This window comes from Eubalaena glacialis, chromosome 2, assembly GCF_028564815.1.
Source record: "Eubalaena glacialis isolate mEubGla1 chromosome 2, mEubGla1.1.hap2.+ XY, whole genome shotgun sequence".
Lineage (NCBI taxonomy): Eukaryota > Metazoa > Chordata > Mammalia > Artiodactyla > Balaenidae > Eubalaena > Eubalaena glacialis.
This window is the reverse complement of record NC_083717.1, coordinates 112,310,316-112,331,945: the sequence shown is the minus strand read 5'-3', so window position 1 is coordinate 112,331,945 and position 21,630 is coordinate 112,310,316. Positions and strand designations below refer to the sequence as shown.

Genomic DNA, 21,630 nt, shown 5'->3' with positions numbered 1-21,630 from the left:
TTTAGGAGGAAACTGTTGGTCGGGGTGGGACAGAGGAGGGGCAGAGCCCAAGTGACTTCTTAAAAGGCAGTTCCTTTTGAAGGGGTGAGGATGTCTCATATTTCTCTTTTCTAACATCTGAAACAGCCGATGGATATAATACTTTAAAAGTATATCCCAAATTCAACATTTCCTCACCATTTATCCCAGGCCCTTCTACCAGAAGAGAAAAATCAGGAAGAAACGGGAAAAGATGAGTGCAAGTAAAACCCATGCCTTTGAGGACGAGGTTATTGTAGGTGTTTGCTTAGGCTCTAGGCAGGAAGAGTTGATAAAGGTGCACGAGGTCTGTACCTGGCTTAATCACTTAACCTGTCTCATACCCCTCCCCACGTTCAACCCGGAAGCACTCTGAGAACAACTCACAAATCCAGCACAGTTGTCACAGAAAGTGGGCTTCAGGTAGGTTGTCTCTTGGAAGCTGTGAGGAAAGCCCAGGCCCAGCTTGGAGTAGATAGAGCTGGCCCTCATGAAGTAGGCAGTGATCTCTTCTCTGCTGATGAGGCCTTCCCTGCCCACAAATGAGCGACAAGGATGTGAGCGGGGCTGGGTAGCAAGGCTGCTTCTAGCCTTAGAGACTCACTTTCTTTGTATCCTTGAGGGGTAGTACAGTATGTATTACCTGACAGTTACTTCCGTGAGCCCTCCTTTTAATAAGGATGCCTGGGTAGCATGTGTAAGGAGGTGAGATGGCATTACTCATTTCCACAGAGTCACTCTTTGGCTAAACCAGGTTTTCCTAACTAACTTAACCACTATCCACAAGACTTGAAAAAGAAGTGATGGAAATGTGGGTATAGGGAAATATCTTATGCTGAGGTTTCTGACTTTAGACAGCACCTACTATATAACTGGAACCCACCAACCAAACATTTGGTTTCACACAGAGAACCAACTTCTTGAGAAAAGTAAATATGCAAAATATTAGTAAATATTAGTTGTTCCTCCTAATCTGTAAGGACAAAGCAAGAAGGAAGACTAAACTTTTCCTTACTTGCAGTTGACAATTCCTAAACTGGCAGAATTATGGAGTCTTCAACTCTGAGGCATTTAAAACATGCATTTTTCATGGTCTGTTGTGGTCCAAACTGAAGCCGGAGAGGCATTTGCTTGATAATGGCTCTCTTTGCACCGAAATTCATTAAGTGACCACATCAGCAACACATCTGAGTTTACAAATTCTTCTAGTGACACACCCATAAAGCATTCTTACCAACAGGTTCATAGCCACATATTCCCACACACAAACCCTCACCTGTCTTTGTCCATCACACAGAAGGAAAATGGAAAACTCGCAGCAATCTTTTCAAATTCTTCCTGGGAAATGTATCCATCCTGGTCATGATCATAGTTCTTGAAGACAGACTGTGAAAAAGGAGTTTCTTTGGTGATTACCAAAGAGAAGCCAATTATAGTCAAATGACACAGGGGCCCGAACACCTCAGTCTGAGAGGAACAAGGAAACCTGCTCCCTAAGCTGCTGCTGAGATTCAGTGGGTCACATCCCAGGTCTCTGCAGGTACCAGCATCTGGAGGGTGGCCAGATGCTTTCAATTCCATTAGCATGTCAATATGCACTCACCCCAGCTGCTCTGTACTCCTAGCTCACTGCACTGAGGGACGTTCCTCCTTCACTCTGCCCTTTCTTCACTGCACAGCTCAGATTGCCACTTCTCTGTGTAGCTTCTACTCACAGCCCAGTCGGAAGTGCTCCCTACCCCCTCTTAATCCTCTACCAATTGTTCTGTCACTTGCTGGCTCGTACTTTTCTTGTTACACTGGAATGGTTCACAGGATAAATGTAGAAATATGAAGGTATGTACCCCTCCTCAGCATTTAGCACAGTGAATTGAATCAAGCAGTGCCACACTTTTCAATTTTAGATTCTCCTTATCACCCTTACTTACACTCAAACCTTTCCCAACCTCTCTCCACCCCCAAATCAACTGACAACCTTTAAATATATGCTCTCTTGCTAGGCCTTTAAGAGGTACACCTGCCCCCATAAGAGGCCAAAGTGTGTTGGCAAAATGTAACTTCTGAACTGTTCTGCAGCCACAATATGAGAAGTAACAGGTTCCCTGTGCTCACATAGGAACGAGTTTCAAATTTCTTACCTTTGCGTTTCTACCACTGTGCTCCCCTCTCCCCACACACAGAACCAAGCCAGGCAGTGCCTTGCTTTTCGTCTGTGGAAACACAGCTGTACTTACATCCACCATCCTCTGAACATGTTTGCTTATGGTCTTTGGATCAGGTTTGGGAGATACTCCAGAGGCCCAGTCCACTACTACTGGTGGCTTTGAAGGTGTTAGTGGCTAAAATGAAATATTCAGAGAAATCTCCATGACTATAATGCAATGCTATAACCTTCAGCTCCTTCCTTTCCCATTACCTGGTAGCTGCATCTCTGGACAACCCTCAACTATGTGCAGTGGCAAGGAGCAGAGGGCCCACACGTAATTGAAATCTAGAACAGTAACCTTGGCTAACACAAGTATTGTGCTTTACAGTTTACAAAGAGCTCCTCACATACACTGTCTCCATCTAAGATAATTTAAAATTCTCAATATGCCTAGAGTTTCACTTCCCTCTCCATTAAACCTTTTGTTGAAGCTCTTGACAAAGAGTAAAGTAGATCATTTAAATTTTCTCTCTCTAAAGCAACTACAGAAAGAAGAACAAACAAAACCCAAAGTTAGTATAAGGAAAGAAATCATAAAGATCAGAGCAGAAATAAATGAAATAGAGATGAAGAAAACAATAGCAAAGATCAATGAAACTAAAAGCTGGTTCTTTGAAAAGATAAACAAAATTGATAAACCTTCAGCCAGACTCATCAAGAAAAAGAGGGAGAGGGCTCAAATCAATAAAATTATAAATGAAAAAGAAGTTGCAACTGACACCACAGAAATACAGACTACTACAAACAACTCTGTGCCAATAAAATGGACAACCTAGAAGAAATGGACAAATTCTTAGAAAGATACAAGCTTCCAGGACTGAACCAGGAAGAAATAGAAAATATGAACAGACCAATTACAAGTACTGAAACAGTGATTTAAAAACTTCCAACAAACAAAAGTCCAGGACCAGATGGCTTCACAGGTGAATTGTATCAAACATTTAGAGAAGTGTTAACACCTGTCCTTCTCAAACTCTTCCAAAATATTGCAGTGGAAGGAACACTCCCAAGCTCATTCTAGGAGGCCACCATCACCCTGATACCAAAACCAGACAAAGATACCGCCCCCCCCCCCAAAAAAGAAAGAAATTACAGGCCAGTATCACTGATGAACATAGATGCAAAAATACTCAACAAAATATCAATACTAGCAAACCGAATCTAACAATACATTAAAAGGATCATACGCCATGATCAAATAGGATTTATCCAGGGATGCAAGGATTTTTCAATATCCGCAAATCAATCAGTGTGATACACCACATTAACAAACTAAAGAGTAAAAAATCATATGATCATTTCAATAGATGCAGTTAAAAGCTTTTGACAAAATTCAACACCCATTTATGATAAAAACTCTCCAGAAAGTGGGCATAGAGGGGACCTACCTCAACATAATAAAGGCCATATATGACAAACCCACAGCTACCATCATTCTCAATAGTGAAAAGCTGAAAGCATTCCCTCTAAAATCAGGAACAAGACAAGGATGTCCACTGTCTCCAATTTTATTCAACATAGTTTTGAAAGTCCTAGCCATGGCATTCAGAAAATAAAAAGAAATAAAAGGAATCCAAATTGGAAAAGAAGTAAAACTATCACTGTTTGCAGATGACATGATAACTATACACAGAATATCCTAAAGATTCTACCAGAAAACTACTAGATCTCATCAGTGCATTTGGTAGTTTCAGGATACAAAATTAATACACAGAAATCTCTTGCATTCCTACACACTAACAATGAAAGATCAGAATGAGAAATAAAGGAAACAACCTAATTTACCATCGCATCAAAAGAATACCTAGGAATAAACCTACCTAAGGAGACAAAACACCTGTACTCCGAAAACTATAAGACACTGATGAAAGCAACTGAGGATGACACAAACGGAAAGATATACCATGTTCTTGGATTGGAAGAATAAATATTGTCAAAATGACTATACTACCCAAAGTAATCTACAGATTCAATGTAATCCCTATCAAATTACCAATGGCATTTTTCACTAGAACATTTTTATGTTCACTAGAACATTTTTCACTAGAACTAGAACAAAAAATTTTAAAATTTGTATGGAAACACAAAAGACCCCAAATAGCCAAAGCATCCTGAGAAAGAAAAATGGAGCTGGAGGAATCAGGCCCCCTGACTTCAGACTATACTACAAAGCTACAGTAATCAAAACAGTATGGTATTGGTGCAAAAACAGAAATATAGATCAATGGAACAGGATAGAAAACCCAGAAATAAACCTACACACCTATGGTCAATTAATCTATGATAAAGGAGACAAGAATATACAGTGGAGGAAGGACAGTCTCTTCAATAAGTGGTGCTGGGAAAGCTGGACAGCTATGTGTAAGAGAATGAAATTAGAACATTCTCTAACACCATACACAAAAATAAACTCAAAACAGATCAAGACCTAAATGTAAGGCCGACACTATAAAACTCTTAGAAGGAAACATAGGCAGAACACTCTTTGACATAAATCGCAGCAAGATCTTTTTTGATCCACCTCCTAGAGTAATGAAAATAAAAACAAAAACAACTGGGACCTAATTAAACTTAAAGGCTTTTGCACAGCAAAGGAAACCATAAAAAACAAAAAGACAACCCACAGAATGGGAGAAAATATTTGCAAATGAAGTGGCCGACAAAGGATTAATCTCCAAAATAAACAACTCATGCAGCTCTATATCAAAAAAAAAAACAACCCAATCAAAAAATGGGCAGAAGATCTAAATAGACATTTCTCCAAAGAAGACATACAGATGGCCAAAATTCACATGAAAAGATGGTCAACATCACTAATTATCAGAGAAATGCAAATAAAAACCACCATGAGGTATCACCTCACACTGGTCAGAATGGCCATCATCAAAATGTCTACAAACAATAAATGCTGGAGAGGGTGTGGAGAAAAGGGAACCCTCCTACACTGTTGGTGGGAATGTAAATTGGTACAACCACTATGGAGAACAGTTAAAAGCTAAAAATAGAGCTACCATATGATCCAGCAATCCCACTCCTGGGCATATATCTGGAGAAAACCATAATTCGAAAAGATACATGCACCCCAGTGTTCACTGCAGCACTATTTACAATAGCCAGGACATGGAAGCAACCTAAATGTCCATCGACAGAAGAAAGGATAAAGAAGATGTACATATATACAATGGAATATTACTCAGCCATAAAAAAGAATGAAATAATGCCCTTTGCAACAACGTGGATAGACCTAGAGATTATCATACTAAGTAAGTCAAATATATGATATCACTCATATGTGGAATCTAATTTAAAAAATGATACGAATGAACTTATTTACAAAACAGAAACAGACTTACAGATATCAAAAACAAACTTATGGTTACCAAAGGGGAAATGTTGGGGGGAGGGATAAATCAGAAACTTGGGATTAACATACACACACTACTATATATAAAACAGATAACCAACAAGGACCTACTGTATAGCACAGGAAACTCTACTCAATATTCTGTGATAACCTATATGAGAAAAGAATCTGAAAAAGAATGAATATATGTATACGTATAACTGAATCACTTTGCTGTACACCTGAACAGCAGGTACACTCCAATAACATTAAAAAAAAATTTTCCTCTCTGTTCTCTACTTATTATTTAGTAGAGAGAAGGATGAGGAGAAAAATAGCTAAAAGGCAGGAAGACACACAAGGAAAAAAAAAAAGTGAGGCCTAGATGAGCTGAGATGGAATCTATTCCTAAGTATCTGAGACTTGGCCCAAATTAAAATCTCTTCAAAAAACGAAAGAAGGTCCCCTTTTCGTTGGAATGCCCTCTAACACCCTGAAACCTGCCGAATATGTTCAGTAAACATCTTTGGTTACAACAGGATGCTAGAACTTGATTCTTTCTGTATAGAAACAATGAAATTTAGCCATCTGAACAGATAAGCTGAATTTCTCACATACGGGCAACTCTCTACCCTTGAGTACCACTTGCTTTGGAGCTAGGGAGCTGCCCAGGAGACTGGTAATTATTGGATCTTCAGAAGGAAGACTGAAATTATTTCACCTGCCTGTAGGAAGCCAGGGCCAGATAACCTGTGATGTCCCTACTGTGCAGCCAGGACTGTGTACAATTTTGAGGACTTCTCATCAGAAGAGGTCAAAACACCCAGCAGACTGCTCTTCCTGACCCACGTGAATACAAGATGTGGGGGCTTTTCTATCTACCGAGTTGAAAGTCCTCTGAAGCTGAGCATCCGATTAATATACATATCATTATCATCAACAAATCATGAAGAGAAACAACTGCCTTGAGGACACTTTATAATTAATAGGAGGGAGAGGTCACTCCAGCCCACCATGCTATATCCCTTCTCTAACTAGTAAACCACTGGCCGATTCCCTCACTCCTCCTGACACTCGTGGCATGTAGTTATTTACTGTTCACATATTAGTCTTATCCCCTCGAGGAGTGTACAAGCTCTTTATGGTCAGGAACTATTCCTAATACATATGTTGAAGCTTTCCTTATTCCTAGCACAATGTTGGGCACATAGTAAAAACATAATATGCTTTTTAAACTGAACTAAAGTCCATTCCAAGATGGATGACCTTGATGAGAGGCTTGTAAAGCACCTGTTACACACGGGAGTCAATATGAAAAACTCACTGGGGCTTTGTGGTTCCTGGGTTCCCGGGCATAAGAAAGCTCGTAGATTTCATCTTCAGTGTAGTAGAGATCTAGGGATAACTGCAAATCAAAGGAGAACAGAGTTAATTGCTAGGATGCTGTTTGCCTTTCCCAGGGCCGATGTGTTTCTTTCTTGGTTCTTCCTCTCTAGTGGTTTACCCTTTTAGGCTGTAAGTCATTTGTTTTTAAAAATTCACAGAATTTTGGGGGTATAACATCTACTACTGCAGTAGGGCAAGTGTTAGTTCTTGTTAAAATATTTTTAAACTTTGGAGAAGTCTCAAGATGCCCACTTTTAAACTATGGTTTAATAGCTAAGCTTCTACGCAGAGCTTAGGCCAAAGGCCCTATCTAGTCAGATGGTCCACACCTCACGTGTTCTCTCCCAAAGCAGATGGATGATCTGAAAGGACAGTTTGCATGGCCTGATACCATTAAAATTTGATTCCAGCAACAGAACCCAGTTTAAATGATAACAGGTAATATCAAACAATATTAAGAGTTTTATATATCTTAGAACTATAAAATTTTAGAGGAGAGAGGTCTTAGAAATAATCTTGTTCTTAATCTGGATTCATATATGGATGGGCTTCAGGGGTTTCAGAACTCAAAAACATCCATATTTTTGAGTATATATGGCTTATGTATATTTTGGGGGGGAAATGCTTACAGTTTTCCTCACAGAATTTGTGAACCAAGAAAGTTAAGATTCAGTGCCTCTTTCCTCAGATGATGCTGTCTAAGGCTGAAACTAGCCAAGGTCACCTGGACAACTAGCAAAAGGGCTGGGATTAGACACCAGCTGGATGCAAAGCCTGAGGCACTATCAGAATAATCCTGTGAGGTACGAAGAGGCTACAGTGATTATTCCATTCTGCAAAAAAAGCAGATTAAAAATTGTCTAATTTTAGAACTGAAAGAGAAGGGAGAAGTCATCGCAGAGATGAATCCCTCTGATTTTACAGAGAAGGAAACAGAGAGTTAGAGTTATGTGCCCACAGTCAGTCACACAGCTATAACTATAGAATCACAGGTCTGGAAGGGAGTTCATCTGATCTCACCCCGCACCCAAAGTGCAAATCCTGGTCTCCCGCATCACTACAAGTGTTCGCCTGCCCTTGGCTTAAATGTCTCTGGGATCCAAGCCAGTGGTAGCAGGACCCAAATAATGAACCTATTTTTTTTTTTTTTTAAACTCAATGCCTTGTCCTTTTTTTTAATGAAAACCCACTGTCTCCAATCTCTTACCAAGCCTTGTATCCTGATATGCTATCAGCTCCTCCCAGAGAGCTTAGGACTGGCTTTTGTAGGGGGAGGGGAACACTCCTAGAGGTCCAAAGGGCATGGTGCTTAAGACCACAGCCCCGGAGTCCCACCACCCGGGTCTGAGCCCAGGATCTGCTGCTTAATAACGTGTGGCTTCTGGCAAGTTACGTCTTTGTGCCTCAGAATCCCCATCCATAAAATGGAGGTAATGATAGTATCCACTTCACAGAGTTCTTGTGAGGCTTAACTGAGCTGATCTTTGATAAGGTAGCGCTCAGTAATTTGTCTCCCATGGAGCCTCACCGTCAGCAGGTGCACCAGGTCCTTGTTGGCCTCCAGGGGTGGGGCCACCTCTTGCAGCTGGACCAGTTCGTTGATATGATTGTAAAGGGCCAGCAGCTTGTGGACGTTCACCTTCCCCTCCTCCAGATAGTCGGGCATGGCTTCATACAGGGAGATGAGGTCCTTAAGATGTACCCCCAGGATGGGAATCTTGAAGTGGGTGCACTCCCCGTAGGCACGCCGGTAGTTGTCATAGTTTCTGCAGGAGGATAGCAGCTCGGTCATCTCACCCAGAACCTACAAAGCAGAGGAAGAGACCCAGTCACAGGTACCATCCAGGCAGGCTGCGTTTTTGCAGCGGCCGCCTTTTACTCTCAGCTCCTACCATAATTTCACCCCGTCCCTGATTCGTCAGGCAGGGGGTGGTCCATCTAAAGGTGTAGATTCTGACTCCCCAGTTAAAACTCCAGCTTACGTCAAACATCGCAGAGTAGATTTAGAAAACGCAAGGTGTGCTTTACTACATAACTGGAAAATTCTAGATGAGGTTTTATTTACCATTTTTATGCTAAAATTGTTCTTTTAAAAAATAAATAAGCACATGATAAAAAAGATTTAAAAACTACAAGAGTATACAGTGCATAGTAAGTGTCTCTCTGACCTCTACCCCAAGCCATTCAGTCCCCTTCCCTAGTGTCTTCTGAATGATTCCAAAGACACCGCACCGCATAACACTTCAAGTGTGCTGCCCACGCAGCTGGCGTGGGGAAGCGTGTGTTTCCAGCGTGGCGCTTCAGTCACCTATCGCGTGTTGTTATTCCTTATGCTGCGCTCTGTGGGCCTTGGCTCGGTGAGTCTCAAGATGGGCCTATGCCTAGGAAGCAGGCGACATTCCACTCATGGACCGAAACCCTGGATAGGGAGACTGAACAGACTAGACCAACTCCCAGCAGCGGACCTGAGAGAGGACGAGGCGGAGGCCGTGGGGGGCTCTGCGTTAGAGCCTGTGCTCTGCCGCGGCCAGAGGGCGCGTGGCCGCTCCCAGCACAGCAAGGGCACAGCCAGGTCTGCTGTTCCTTCCAATGCGCCTGCTTTAAGTCAGCACGCAGTTCACAGAACCCCACCCCCATGTGTGGTGACCAGCCTTCTCAGAAGCAAAGACAGGAAGGAGAGACTGCCTGCCAGTCACGTCACAACACAAAACCACCATTTTAAACACTGTGCCGGAAATTCCTGTAATAGAATTGTGGCCTAAAGAAGTACCCTTTCTGCCCGATGAAGAGCTTGAGGTCTGGGAGTCAGCCCCCGGCAGTCATGTGGCTGGCAAGAGAGCCTCCTCACACACCCCTAGAAAATAGGGCAGGCGAGTGTGGAGTGTGGGAAATGCTCACAAGACGAGAGACTAGCAGCAAAGATGACAGAGATATTTTTGTTCCCCTTGGAAGGTGAAATAAACTACTGGAGGACACTAGCTTTAATTCTGGACTTAGGAATTCACTATGCAGACCACCCTGAAGGTCAAGCAGCTACAGACAGGAAGCACTGCTATGGAGGGGACCCCAAGCTGCAGAGCAGCAAGCTACATCTTGTAAACGAAATGACACGAAGGCACTTTAAATTCTGTGATTCTCTCCCTCTGAGACACAGGCAATCTTTTCAGTTGTTCTGCCTGCTCCCAGCCAGCACTATCAGGGAATTATAAGGTGACCAGACCACTGGGAGGTGGGGGTGGAGCGGTGTCCCCAGACCCCAGCATTGTCAGAGCAAGGATGATTAATAAGAGGCTTTCCGAAAGGAGGCCGAACACCTGGGAAAACTGATGGGGCAACGAGGCTCAGACATCTCTCCCTAAGAAGAGAGCTCGCGGGGGGACTGGGGTTTGAGTTTAGTAAGGGAGGCCAAATGAGATGAAATACTCAGAGCAGTTGTTATCAAACCCATACCATAAGTAGCTGCATTCATATCTGTACTATATCATAGTGGTTTCCATGTGTGGTAACAGCCGCATGTATAAAGGATTAAAGTCCTTTCTATAAAATCTAATTAATAACGTAGGAAAGTGCATAGGACACTTAAGAAAAATGTTCCTCAATAAAATACCATCTATTAAAAAATGGTACCTGAAAAGCTCATTTCCAACCATCTGGGAAAATTCAGCTCTCCATAATGTCACTCTCCCAGGGTTCCAGCTAGCTAGGTTTCTAACGTGTCACTAAATAACCTCACTTGAAATGCAGACTGAACTATGGTCACTGAACCACTTTTCCTTGCTAGAGCAAGGGAGTTGGTACTAAAGATGGTGACTCCGGATACTCAGTGGCATACGAACATGGGAAAGACACACACATTGTTTCAAATCACCAGCGGGAATAGGTGCAGTAACACTGCGGCCAGACTGAGTCACAGTCACTCTCAAATCTGTGACATCCCCGTTCCTGTCCTGTGGGTTTTCTTAGGGGTTGCTTCCTTGGTATTTTGCCTGGTTGAAAAGGGATGGTGTGGTTCGGAGATGCTCTCTGGGCTGCCCCTCAAGGAGGAAACGCTGACACTGGTCCTAGGAATGCTGCTAAGGGGCCCGGGAGGAGACAGGAGCACTGACCTTATTGATTTCATGCGGGACATGTGAACTTGTCTCCTTGAGCCTGGAGATTGAGCTGTGACAGAGCCCTCCTATCACAGCCATCAACGTATTGAAGTTCTGTAGTTGGTGGAGCTTCTGTGACACAGAAAACAGAGTCACTGTACATGTCAGTTACATTGGAGCTTAGATGCTGCCTCTCATCTCTGTGTTATGAGTCTTCCTAATTCTGGCCAAAGGCTAGCGATCAGGTATTGCAATTTTCTGTCCATTTCTTTCCTAAGGCATAATTCCAGACCAGGAGGTCCCAAATCTAGCAAAGCGTCATGTCTTCCTCCTTTAGTTTCAGCTGGTCTGTGGACCACCCTCTACAGCAGTGGCTTCTAACACCCAAAGTACTTGTTTAACACAAAGATTTCTGGACCCAAGTGCAGGTGTTCTGATTCCCTGGATCTGGGGTTGAGCTTAGGGATCTGTGCTGTTAAAGTACCTTTAGTTAACATCAGAGCAGGTGGTCCATGTACCACACTTTAAGAAACACTGGTCTAGAACATCTAGAGCTGAAAAAATATATTGTTCAGCATAATCCTTTATATCCTTCACCCCAAAGTAGCCAGACTTTTATTTCTGAGGGCAACGCCAGTGCCTATATAGGACAGTAACTGGGACAGAGACGCTAGAATCTCTTGTGAAATTTCAAATACGTGTTCACAGTATCTGCTTTTCTCTTTATCAGATGCCTAAACTCTGCCCCTCAAACACTAAACCCAGCCATTCAACACAACATGGGCTCACAGACCTAAATCAGGCTGGTCCAGCTCCACTAAAACCTGAAATTGCCCTTTCCTTTGCCATGTGGGCCACATTTGGTAAAACAATATAGGCTGGTAAGCATCTTCTGAAAAATGTTAAAGATCTAAAGAGATCTAACCATATCCTGACCTTGAAGATGGCCTGTAGGGCCCTCTCCATACTGCCCTTGTGTGGGATGTATTAGAGTCACCGTATCTAGATCTGGGGACAGGTAAAGGTGCACAAACCCCACCAGGAGGTTCATGAGGAGAAAGCAGCTCTAATGGATAGACTAGGCTGGGGGAAGAGGGGATAATTTACCTCTTAGCCCAGGCCTAAAGTCTTAATCCAGTCACTCACCTGAGCCACCTGGATGAACTTGATGAAGACTTCAGCTCGGAGCTGGGGGGTGGGGCGGCTGAGAACCATCAGTTGTACCCACTGGGAGATGCCGTTACACAGGGCAATGGACCGCTCCATGGTAGGGTTCTCCTTCACGCAGCTATTCACAAGGTAATTCTGATAATCGGAGAACTGGGGAAAAAGAAACTCATCAGGAGTGCCGCTCTGGTATTCTGGGAGACCCAAGGGGCATATTAACCTCTGCTGAGTTGATGGCTAGAATCTGCTAAGGGACAGAGGAGCTCTTGGCCTTCCTCTCCTGCAGACAAGGATGGTAGGAAGGACATCTTTCTTATTCTACCCACAGCATGGTCCCTCTACATCAAAAGTCATTAGGCCTAAATGGATGTGTACACATACAAGTTAACCCAAATATTATGTTGAGTAGATAGGGATAGTGTCCCTTCTAAATTCTAAAGAATACAGTGTACAAGAAAAATCTCAGGGGCTTCCCTGGTGGCGCAGTGGTTAAGAATCTGCCTGCCAATGCAGAGGACAAAGGTTCGAGCCCTGGTTGAGGAAGATCCCACATGCCACGGAGCAACTAAGCCCGTGAGCCAGAACTACTGAGCCTGTGCGTCTAGAGCCTGTGCTCCACAACAAGAGAAGCCACGACAATGAGAAGCCCGCGCACCACAATGAAGAGTAGCCCCCGCTCGCCGCAACTAGAGAAAGCCTGCGCACAGAAACGAAGACCCAACACAGCCAAAAATAAATAAATAAATTTATAAAAAAAAAGAAAAATCTCCGTACTAGTTCCAGCTCTGGTGCTGAAGGTAAGGGGGAAAAAAAAAAGATAATCTCACGAAATCTACTGTGTCACACTCTCTTTTTCTCTCTCTCCTAGCTGTCTTCTTAACTTAAAAATGGGATAACATCTGTCCTATTTAGGACATGGAATTGTTATTAAGATCAAACATGATAACCTGTGAAAGCACTTTAACTTTTCAAAGTGCTACGTAAGTGTGAGGTGGTGCTAACAGGATATTATTAACCTCATGATCAAACAGACCTGTTTGGATTTCCCTCTATTCACCAACTCGAGCAGGGGTGAAGCGAGTGGGGTACATGACACTGGTTAGCTATTATTTGGGGACCACAGCTTCCCATTCACCTGGGCAATGGCATTCACTATGGCTGACAATGAAACAAACAGCAGATGTGAAGCTGGAAATGTCCCTGAAGATCACTGTATAAGTCATGACTGTAGCTACTGTGTCCCTGTCACAAACAATTCTTCTGCTCAAATAGTATAACAGAGGGAGGAGAGTTTGCTCTGCTCCAATGCTCCCATGGGAGTTTTCGGTGCTGTTCCCCAGCTATTTCCAGCTCTCCATTTCTCAACTCTGCCCTTTGAGATCAGGTGTGACCACATGACACAGTTTAGCCAGGAGAATGTCAGTGGAAGTGACGTGATGACTTTTTTTTTTTTTTTCAGAAACAAGGAAACTGTTTTAATATTGATGTTTATATTAGTAATAGGCACATTCCAGAAATAAAGAAAAATCCTCTCGCTGGGATTGTATTGGAACGAATGCTTTTCAGGGAAATTCTTTTAGGAAGTTGAGCACACTATCATTTCACACACTAAAGATCTTTAGATATTTAGGAGTTGCTGAGAGACGTGATGACTTTTGAGATAGAAGAGCCAGTGAATGATTGGCTATGTTGCCTTTCCAGGCTGCAGAGATCGTGAAGATCCATGTCAAGATGAAGCCTCCCACACCCAGGCTCTGAACACCTGTGGTCAGCTGAGGCCCCTGGTCAGATGTGTAGCAGGAGTGAAAAATAAACTTTTGCTTTGTTAGGCCACTGAGATTGGGTGGGAAGGGTTGAGGGGGTTGTTATCAGTGTACATACCTTAGTCCTGCCTGACTAGTAATACGCTGATGAGAAGATCTCATAACTTAAATAAAACGAATGCAAATTAACTGAGCCCCACTTTTCTGTGCTGTGTTTGCTGATAGGTGGAAAAATATGAGTAGACCAAACCTACTCCTTAAGAGAGACATGTGCAGCACAAATCTTACTGGTTCTAAGAAAAAGTTCCCCCGATTCATTCCAGTGGATACATTTATATACCCCTCCCATTCTAAATGTAACATATTGAATCCACTTGTTTTTTAAAAGAATTATCTCAGTATAATTCTTCCCCCCTCCAAAGTATTATAATAATAAGCAGAAAATATCAAATGCCACTCAATTCATAGCAGAGATAAATTTCCCTCCCACCCTACGTGGGGAAAGCTGTTTAGAAAACAGCTGTTTGTAGGGAAAACAAAAAGATCCCCCCAAAAGTCTTCTTCTATGGGGCGACCGTGACCTTCAAAAGAAATAAGGTTCAAGCTGACGTCTTCATTTGCAGCTAGAACCCTGCACCGACACTGGGGGAGCACTGGCGCAGAGGCCTGGTTCTGCACTGACTCTTCCCTTCCACCTCCACTGATCTGAGCCCTGGCAGGGAGCAGACATCCCACAGGCCTGACAGAGCAGTCCTACCAATTGGGCCCCAGTACAGCTCAGATTTCCAGTGTGATAAATGGCTCTTTTCAGTGTCCTTCCCCCGTGACAGGAGAGGCACTGCCAAATGGAAACCCCCCAGGGGGAGCGTTCCAATTGGGCCCTGTGGTTCTGTCTGAGGGGAGCCAGTGAGGAGACTGGAGGTCCCCGTGCAGATGAATGCTTGGAGACGTATTTCCAAATTGGGCTGGAGGGGGCGGGGAGGTTCCTGGCTGATTGGCAAAATAGCTGTGTGAAAACAGGGAGGCTGTCAACATTATGGGAGAAAAGCTATAATAACCCCTGTAACCTGGTTTGCAGCTCTCCTTCCAAACACAAGCAGCCTCAATAAATTGGTGCTGAGTGACCGAGAGAGGCTTGTGTTCCTGGTCTCAGCTCTGACTCTAATAAACTGTGTGACCTGGTCCAAGCCACCCCTGGGCCTCCATCACCTCATCAGGGAACAGGTGCATCTAAGAAATGCATCCAGCAACTAGTAGTCTCTACTTTTAGAGCAAAGCTGAAAACTCTATCTTTCCATAGCGGTGGGGGCTAAGTGGAGTCATTTCTCAGGAAATCGTATCGGCCAGTGAGGCTCTGTTGGCAAGTTCTCTTGTATGGAGCCGGTGTTCTTTGGTATCACATATGGAGTTTCAGTGAGCAAGGTTTGGGTCAGCAGAGTTTCTCTCTAGAATCAGGGGTGACTGCTGGACCATGTCAGCACCACCTCAAGGGTTTAGGTAAATTCTGGGCTGGACCAGTAGCATCTGATTTATTTTGAGATTTCCCACAGCCATCCAAAGCCTATTCTAGAATGAATGCAAGTCCTCTTACAGGACTTACCCTCATTTTTTTGGAGGAAAATTAAAAAAAACCATTCTGGAAGCCTAATGATTATCAGGAGTAAAATGTGTGTGTGTGTGTATGCACATGCATGCTGTGTATACACTCATGTGTGCAGGGTATCGTGTGCCCACAGTATTGCCACTTGAGCGAGTGGTGGGTTGGGTGAGGTGGGCTTGGAGGATGGGAGCGTGGAGCAGAGCTGGAGCAGCAAATAAGGCAGCGTGTCCTGACTTTCCCAATGACACAAAGTCTGATGGGAAAGCCTACCAGCGCTGAGGGGGCTTCTAGGGTTAGGAGGTGGATGGCCTGTTGAATTCCTCTGCTTATTTTCAGAGATATCCCAGGGAAGCTTTTCTCCGGCCCCTCGAGTACATACAGATATCCTCCGGAAGGACTTGAACTCCAGGTAGGTAAGGTGCTCCGAGAGCTCTTCTGGTTCCAGATGGTCAAAGAGCAGGGAGACTTTCCGTTTCTTGCTGGTGTTCGATTTTATCCTTTGAGTCAGTTTCCTGGACCAGTCACGGGCATTGCTTTTGTGGGTAAAAATGAAAGGGAGAAGACAGGGAAAAAGAATAAATCAAAATTGCTTTTTAATGCAAATAAATCCATTAACGCTTCCCACAAGACTACGCAAAGCACCGTTACCTAACTTTCCTTGGTCAGAACAATGCATTAACAGTTTCCCCACATCAGTTTTTCCTATGGTGGCGACTAGGAAGCTTTGATGGTTTTCCTTGAGCCTTCTGAACGTGCCATGGGAACTGGGTAAAATGCATTTGTCTTAAGTCTGCAGGAAGGACAGAGTCTCGGGCATTGTTCACAGTGTCCTGGCTCCTCTGTGTAGCCCTGGCAGGTCTGCTCTCTCCATGCCTTCTGTGTGTTCCCTCATCTCATGAGGGTGACGGGGACTCTATGTGGTTGGAAATCTCAAGGGACTGGGGCAGTTTTCATGCCAGAACAGCACAGAGAACCACAGAGAGGAGATGCCATGCTGGGGAGTCATGTGTAGGAACAGGTGGTCACTCTGGGCAGACTTGTGGCATTTTCCTCAAATGTCCCCAGCCACTGAGATGACCAAGGAAGCCTAGCTAACCCTAGAGTTAGCCCCACACACGTTTTCTTGTAATCAATCCATGTGTTTCTTATTCAGTTTCAATTTCCTACACTAAGGAAGCAAAGAGAAAGGTAGCAGGTTGCAGATCTGTGTTTCCCAAACCTGTATTCCTGAGAACCTTGTCTCTTGACAAAAGGGTTCTGTGGTCAAATGAGTTTGGGAAATGCTACAAATTCTGCAGCCTCCTTAGCCAAAGAGCATATTACAGACTCTGAGATGCACTGCAAAAAGGAAGTTCAACTCTCTCTTTCTCAAGTATATCTGGTCGGGCAATATCCCACTGACTAATTCCTAAAGAATATACTGTGGAAAATACTGGTAGAGGAAAGTCAGCTAGGGGTGTATTGGGATAAGGAAATCAGGGTTTGAGAACTGCCCTGGGCCCTGTGTGCTGCATTTAAAAAATGAAGACATTGTTACTGCAGAACCTTCTTTTATCTCTCAAGTTATTATAATTCTAAGCAAAGAAGTACAGAGAGTCCAACCTGCTATGTAGATTTGACTGCGAGTCTGACATGTGATTTGGAAATCATGTCCCCACGGCCACGGCACAGGGCACCGAGGGCTCTCCCAGTCCAGATTCTGCTCTGCCGTTAACTCAGCTAGCTGTGTGACCCCAGACAAGCAAGCCTTGCTGAGCCTCAGTTTCCCAGGACGTTGGATAAAATCATCTTGAAAATATGTTTCAGTCCTAGAATTCTACGTCCTAGGGATCTGTATTATTCTAAAACAAAGGGGCCACATTGTGGAAACCTTAGCATATGATGAGTGTACTCTCCTCTCCCCAGATTAGGACAGGCGTTCATTTTTCCAGAGTGGGACCATCTCATAAAGAAGAAATCCAAGGAATAATATGCAACACTCCTGAGATCCTTTCCATCTCTGCATAGGTCTAAGTGTCTCTTGCAGAACTTTCTGGCCTACCGAATATGTTATAAACCCTCTGCTCGATCCATTTTCCAGCAGTCCCTTCCCCATTTATAAGTGCAGGGGCCCTCTGGGCATTAGCTGCTGAAGAGGCACCAATTTAGTCACCACACTTTCAGTTTCTTGGGACTTATATAAATTTTAGTCATTATCTGGCTAGCTGATTTCTTTTTCACTGAGACTTCTTTTTTCCTACTCTTGGATAGTAGTCACGTACAGCGTTATCACCAGGGGGCTTCTCTGCTTTCCTGCTACATGTCAGGCTTTTCTCTTTCATGAGGCCATTCGAACCTGCCTGAGGGCTTCCTGGGGTGGGTAGAGCAGACGTCACAGCGGGACACAGAGCCTTGCTGAGCGGCCTGGGTTGTGTTACAGGAGGGAGGTGGTTTTGAAAGAGGCGTCAAAACCACGACACTCACATTTGAGTTGTGTCAATCAGGCGGCAGTGCAGCTCCTGGCCGTTAGCTTTCACCAGTTCCTGAAACTCTTCCATAGTGCTTGCCAAGCTGGCATCCATTTTAAACATGATCCAGAATTCTGTTATCCAATACCTACATGGTGGGATTTAAAAAACACAAGCCAAAACTGAAGCCGAGGACTCACATTGTGGTGGGTTCTTCCCGCAAAAAGGATTCAGAGAAAGACAGGGGCTGGTTTGTTCTATGTTCCTGGGAATATAGAATCTATATTCTCTATACAGAATATAAGGAGCTGGAGTGGGGGTGGGGGGAAAGAGAAGAAAACCACCCACTGACAATCCTCTGCGCCCCACATATTAAATGCTATGCTATGATGAGGTGAATCATAATGAAAGAAGCCACTGCAAAGATTTAGGCACAACCATGTGTATCAGAGAGAATGATAAATAAGACAATGGCAGACAAACCAAACGTCCAAAGATTGGACAATGCATCTTTAAATTACACTTTATTATACCTCAGGATATTATATGGCCATTAAAAATGTTTACAAAAAGTTTTTAATGACTAGAGAAGATTCCTATGATTTAAAGTGAAAACTATAGGATACAAAACTTTGTATGTATTTTGATCTCTACTATGTTAAAAAACCTACTTGGAAAGAGACAAGGGAAATATACCAAAATAGGTAGTTGGATATAAGTGATTATTACTATAGTTATATTCTTCCCTATATTTTCAAAGTGCTCTAATATGAGCTACATTACTTTTATACTTAGGAATAAAAACAAACAAAATAACCTTTCCCTTATGTCACTTGATACCAAAATGCTGTAAGGTTGACAAAAACATTGGTATAAAATATTAAGCTCAGGCACATCAGAAAAAACTGACTATGCTCTTCGAGGAATTTCCAGTACTAACAATTGCCCTTTCTGGTCTGCCCAGAGGTGTTGTACAGATGGTCAGGAAGGGAAAGGCAGGGAGGACAAGGAAAGAGCTAGAGTCTCTGGCTCTTTCATTTCACCCCACTCCACAAGGTCCCAAATGCATGCAGAAATGTTACCTTACAAAATAGCAGATCTTCAGGCAAAGCCCTGGTGAATTCTTTGCCAAGGCATCCTTATAGGTATGGCTGTGGTTAAGGGAAATGGAAACCTCTGTTATAGAAACAAAACAACTTTTCATCTTTGCAAGTATTGCTAAAACTACCCTCCTCCAGCCCCGCAAATAGTTTCTTTTAATGTTTCTTCTCTCCCTGGCCATAGGATAAAACCAACTCAATGTGTGCAGCTGTATGCTTATGAAGGGCAAAGATGGTGACTTTAGCCCATGCTGAAGTCGCTTATGGAAGAAGGCCACAGCATCTCCTCTGCAGATGTAGGAAGTCAACAGCACAGCAATGCCCCCACATAGGTAACCTGTAAGAAGTAAAGAAGGGGCAAGTGACCTCTGCCCATGCCCAAGACTAGGAGTCTGCTGGAGACAAGCTAAAAAGAAGAGCTTGTTCTTATCTTTTCAGCAACTGATAAAAAATCTGTGCATTGAATTAGAAGAAAGGGAAGGAATAAATACTCAGATACATTGTAATGATAATCAAGGCAATAATACGAAAATGATAATATATGCCTAGAAAATGTCAGTAGATTGATCTTACAGGTTATAATAGCAAGTCAGAAAAAGCCATGTGAATGATCCAAATACAACTGGAGAGCACATTAAGGATCAATATCATTTGGAATATTCCACGAGAATGATGCCATTCTAAGAACAAGAAAGAATAGCAAAGTTCCACCAAGTTCACGCATCTCTAGAGATATATGGAAAGAATAAGTGTTTACTGTAAAGGTCATAGAAATGCAAATCCAATCCAGTGATGAACCTGGGTGGTCCTACCCTCTTCCATCAACATACTGAGGAATCAGGCTATGTGGGCTGTGTGCCCCGCAAGACACTGCCCTCTTTCTCCTCTAAAAACCATGTCAAATTAACCACAATCCAGGGCTCCGTGAATTTCGGCAGGGCCCCTGAGAGGAATCCACTGAGCAGCCAGCAGATGTCTCAGTTAACTGGGGCTGTGCAGTCTTCTTTCAGTGGCTATGCATATTTTAACCCTTGGAAAACTCAGACTTAAATATAGCAAAGTAAAAAACAGTCCAAATCATATTACTGATTTTTTTATTAGGAAGGGATCTGTGCCTTTTGAAATCTTATATACCTGTAATGTTTAAGAGCATATTAGAACGAGAGTCTTGAAACTTCAATCTGGAATATACAATTAAGGGATTTACACTTGTGATTTTAAATTCAAATCTTATTAAGTTTATGCATAGCTTTGGAACATCTAAGGTAATGTTAGCTTTACTGTTTATAATTTTAATTTACTGAAGTTATAAAAACTATTTAGAATTCAGAAAAGCCTCTGAAGTATTTAAAAAATCTAAAATATAAGATTTAAAATTACAAGTACATACCTATCAATAATTACTTTAAATGTAAATGGACTAAATGCTTCAATCAAAAGACATGGAGTGGCTGAATGGATACAAAACCAAGATCCATATGTATGCTTCCTACAAGAGATGCACTTCAGATCTAAATAGTTAGACTCTTCAAGAAAAAAAACGGGAGAGGGCCCAAATCAATAAAATCAGAAATAAAAAAGAAGTTACAATCAATACCACAGAAATACAAAAGAACGTAAGAGATTACTACAAACAGTTACATGCCAATAAAATGGACAACCCAGAAGAAAGGTACAAATTCCTAGACATGTACAATCTTCCAAGACTGAGCCGGGAAGAAATAGAAAATATGAGCAGACCAATTACCAATAATGAAATTGAATCAGTAATTAAAAAAAAAAACAAAACTCTCAGCAAACAAAAGTCCAGGACCAGATGGCTTCACAGGTGAATTCTACCAAACATTTAGAAAAGAGTAAACACCTATCAAACTATTCTAAAAAACTGCAGAAGAAGGAACACTTCCTAACTCATTCTACGAGGCCAGCATCACCCTGATACTAAAACCAGTCAAAGACATCACAAAAAAAGAAAATTACAGGCTAATATCAGTGATAAAAATATGATGAACATAAGATTCAAAAATTCTCAACAAAATATTAGCAAACCAAATACAACAATATATTAAAAGAATTATACACCATGATCAAGTGGAATTTATCCAATGAATGCAAGGATAGTTCAATATCCACAAATCAGTCAGTGGGATATACCTCATTGACAAATTGAAGAATAAAATATATAAATAAAGAATAAAAATCATATGATCATCTCAATAGATACAGAAAAAGGATTTGAGAAAATTCAACAACAATTTATGATTAAAAAAAACTTTCCATGAAGATGTATAGAGGGAACATACCTCAACATAGTAAAGGCCATATATTATAAGCTCACAGCTAACAACATACTCAATGGTGAAAAGCTGAAAGAATTTCTTCTACGATCAGGAACAAGACAAGGATGCCCACTCTCACCACTTTTATTCCTAGCCAGAGCAATCAGACAAGAAAAAGAAATGAATCCAAATTGGAAAGGAAGAAGTAAAACTGTTACTGTTTGAAGATG

At 42.5% G+C, this 21,630-nt stretch overlaps 1 protein-coding gene across 6 annotated transcripts in view; it reads right to left on the bottom strand.

Moving 5' to 3' along the window:
* The window catches only part of RASGRP1 (RAS guanyl releasing protein 1), a 488,763-nt gene that overhangs the window by 9,652 nt on the left and 457,481 nt on the right, over window positions 1–21,630 (bottom strand). For all 6 annotated transcript variants that reach the window (XM_061180532.1, XM_061180534.1, XM_061180536.1 and 3 more), the window contains 10 exons: window positions 19,104–19,166; window positions 18,038–18,169; window positions 15,954–16,107; window positions 12,191–12,364; window positions 11,060–11,176; window positions 8,482–8,757; window positions 6,892–6,972; window positions 2,253–2,357; window positions 1,295–1,404; window positions 406–550 (listed from right to left, as the gene is read on the bottom strand). In XM_061180532.1, the coding sequence (XP_061036515.1) occupies window positions 406–550; window positions 1,295–1,404; window positions 2,253–2,357; window positions 6,892–6,972; window positions 8,482–8,757; window positions 11,060–11,176; window positions 12,191–12,364; window positions 15,954–16,107; window positions 18,038–18,169; window positions 19,104–19,166 (1,357 nt within the window). The remainder of the gene's footprint in view (window positions 1–405; window positions 551–1,294; window positions 1,405–2,252; window positions 2,358–6,891; window positions 6,973–8,481; window positions 8,758–11,059; window positions 11,177–12,190; window positions 12,365–15,953; window positions 16,108–18,037; window positions 18,170–19,103; window positions 19,167–21,630) is intronic.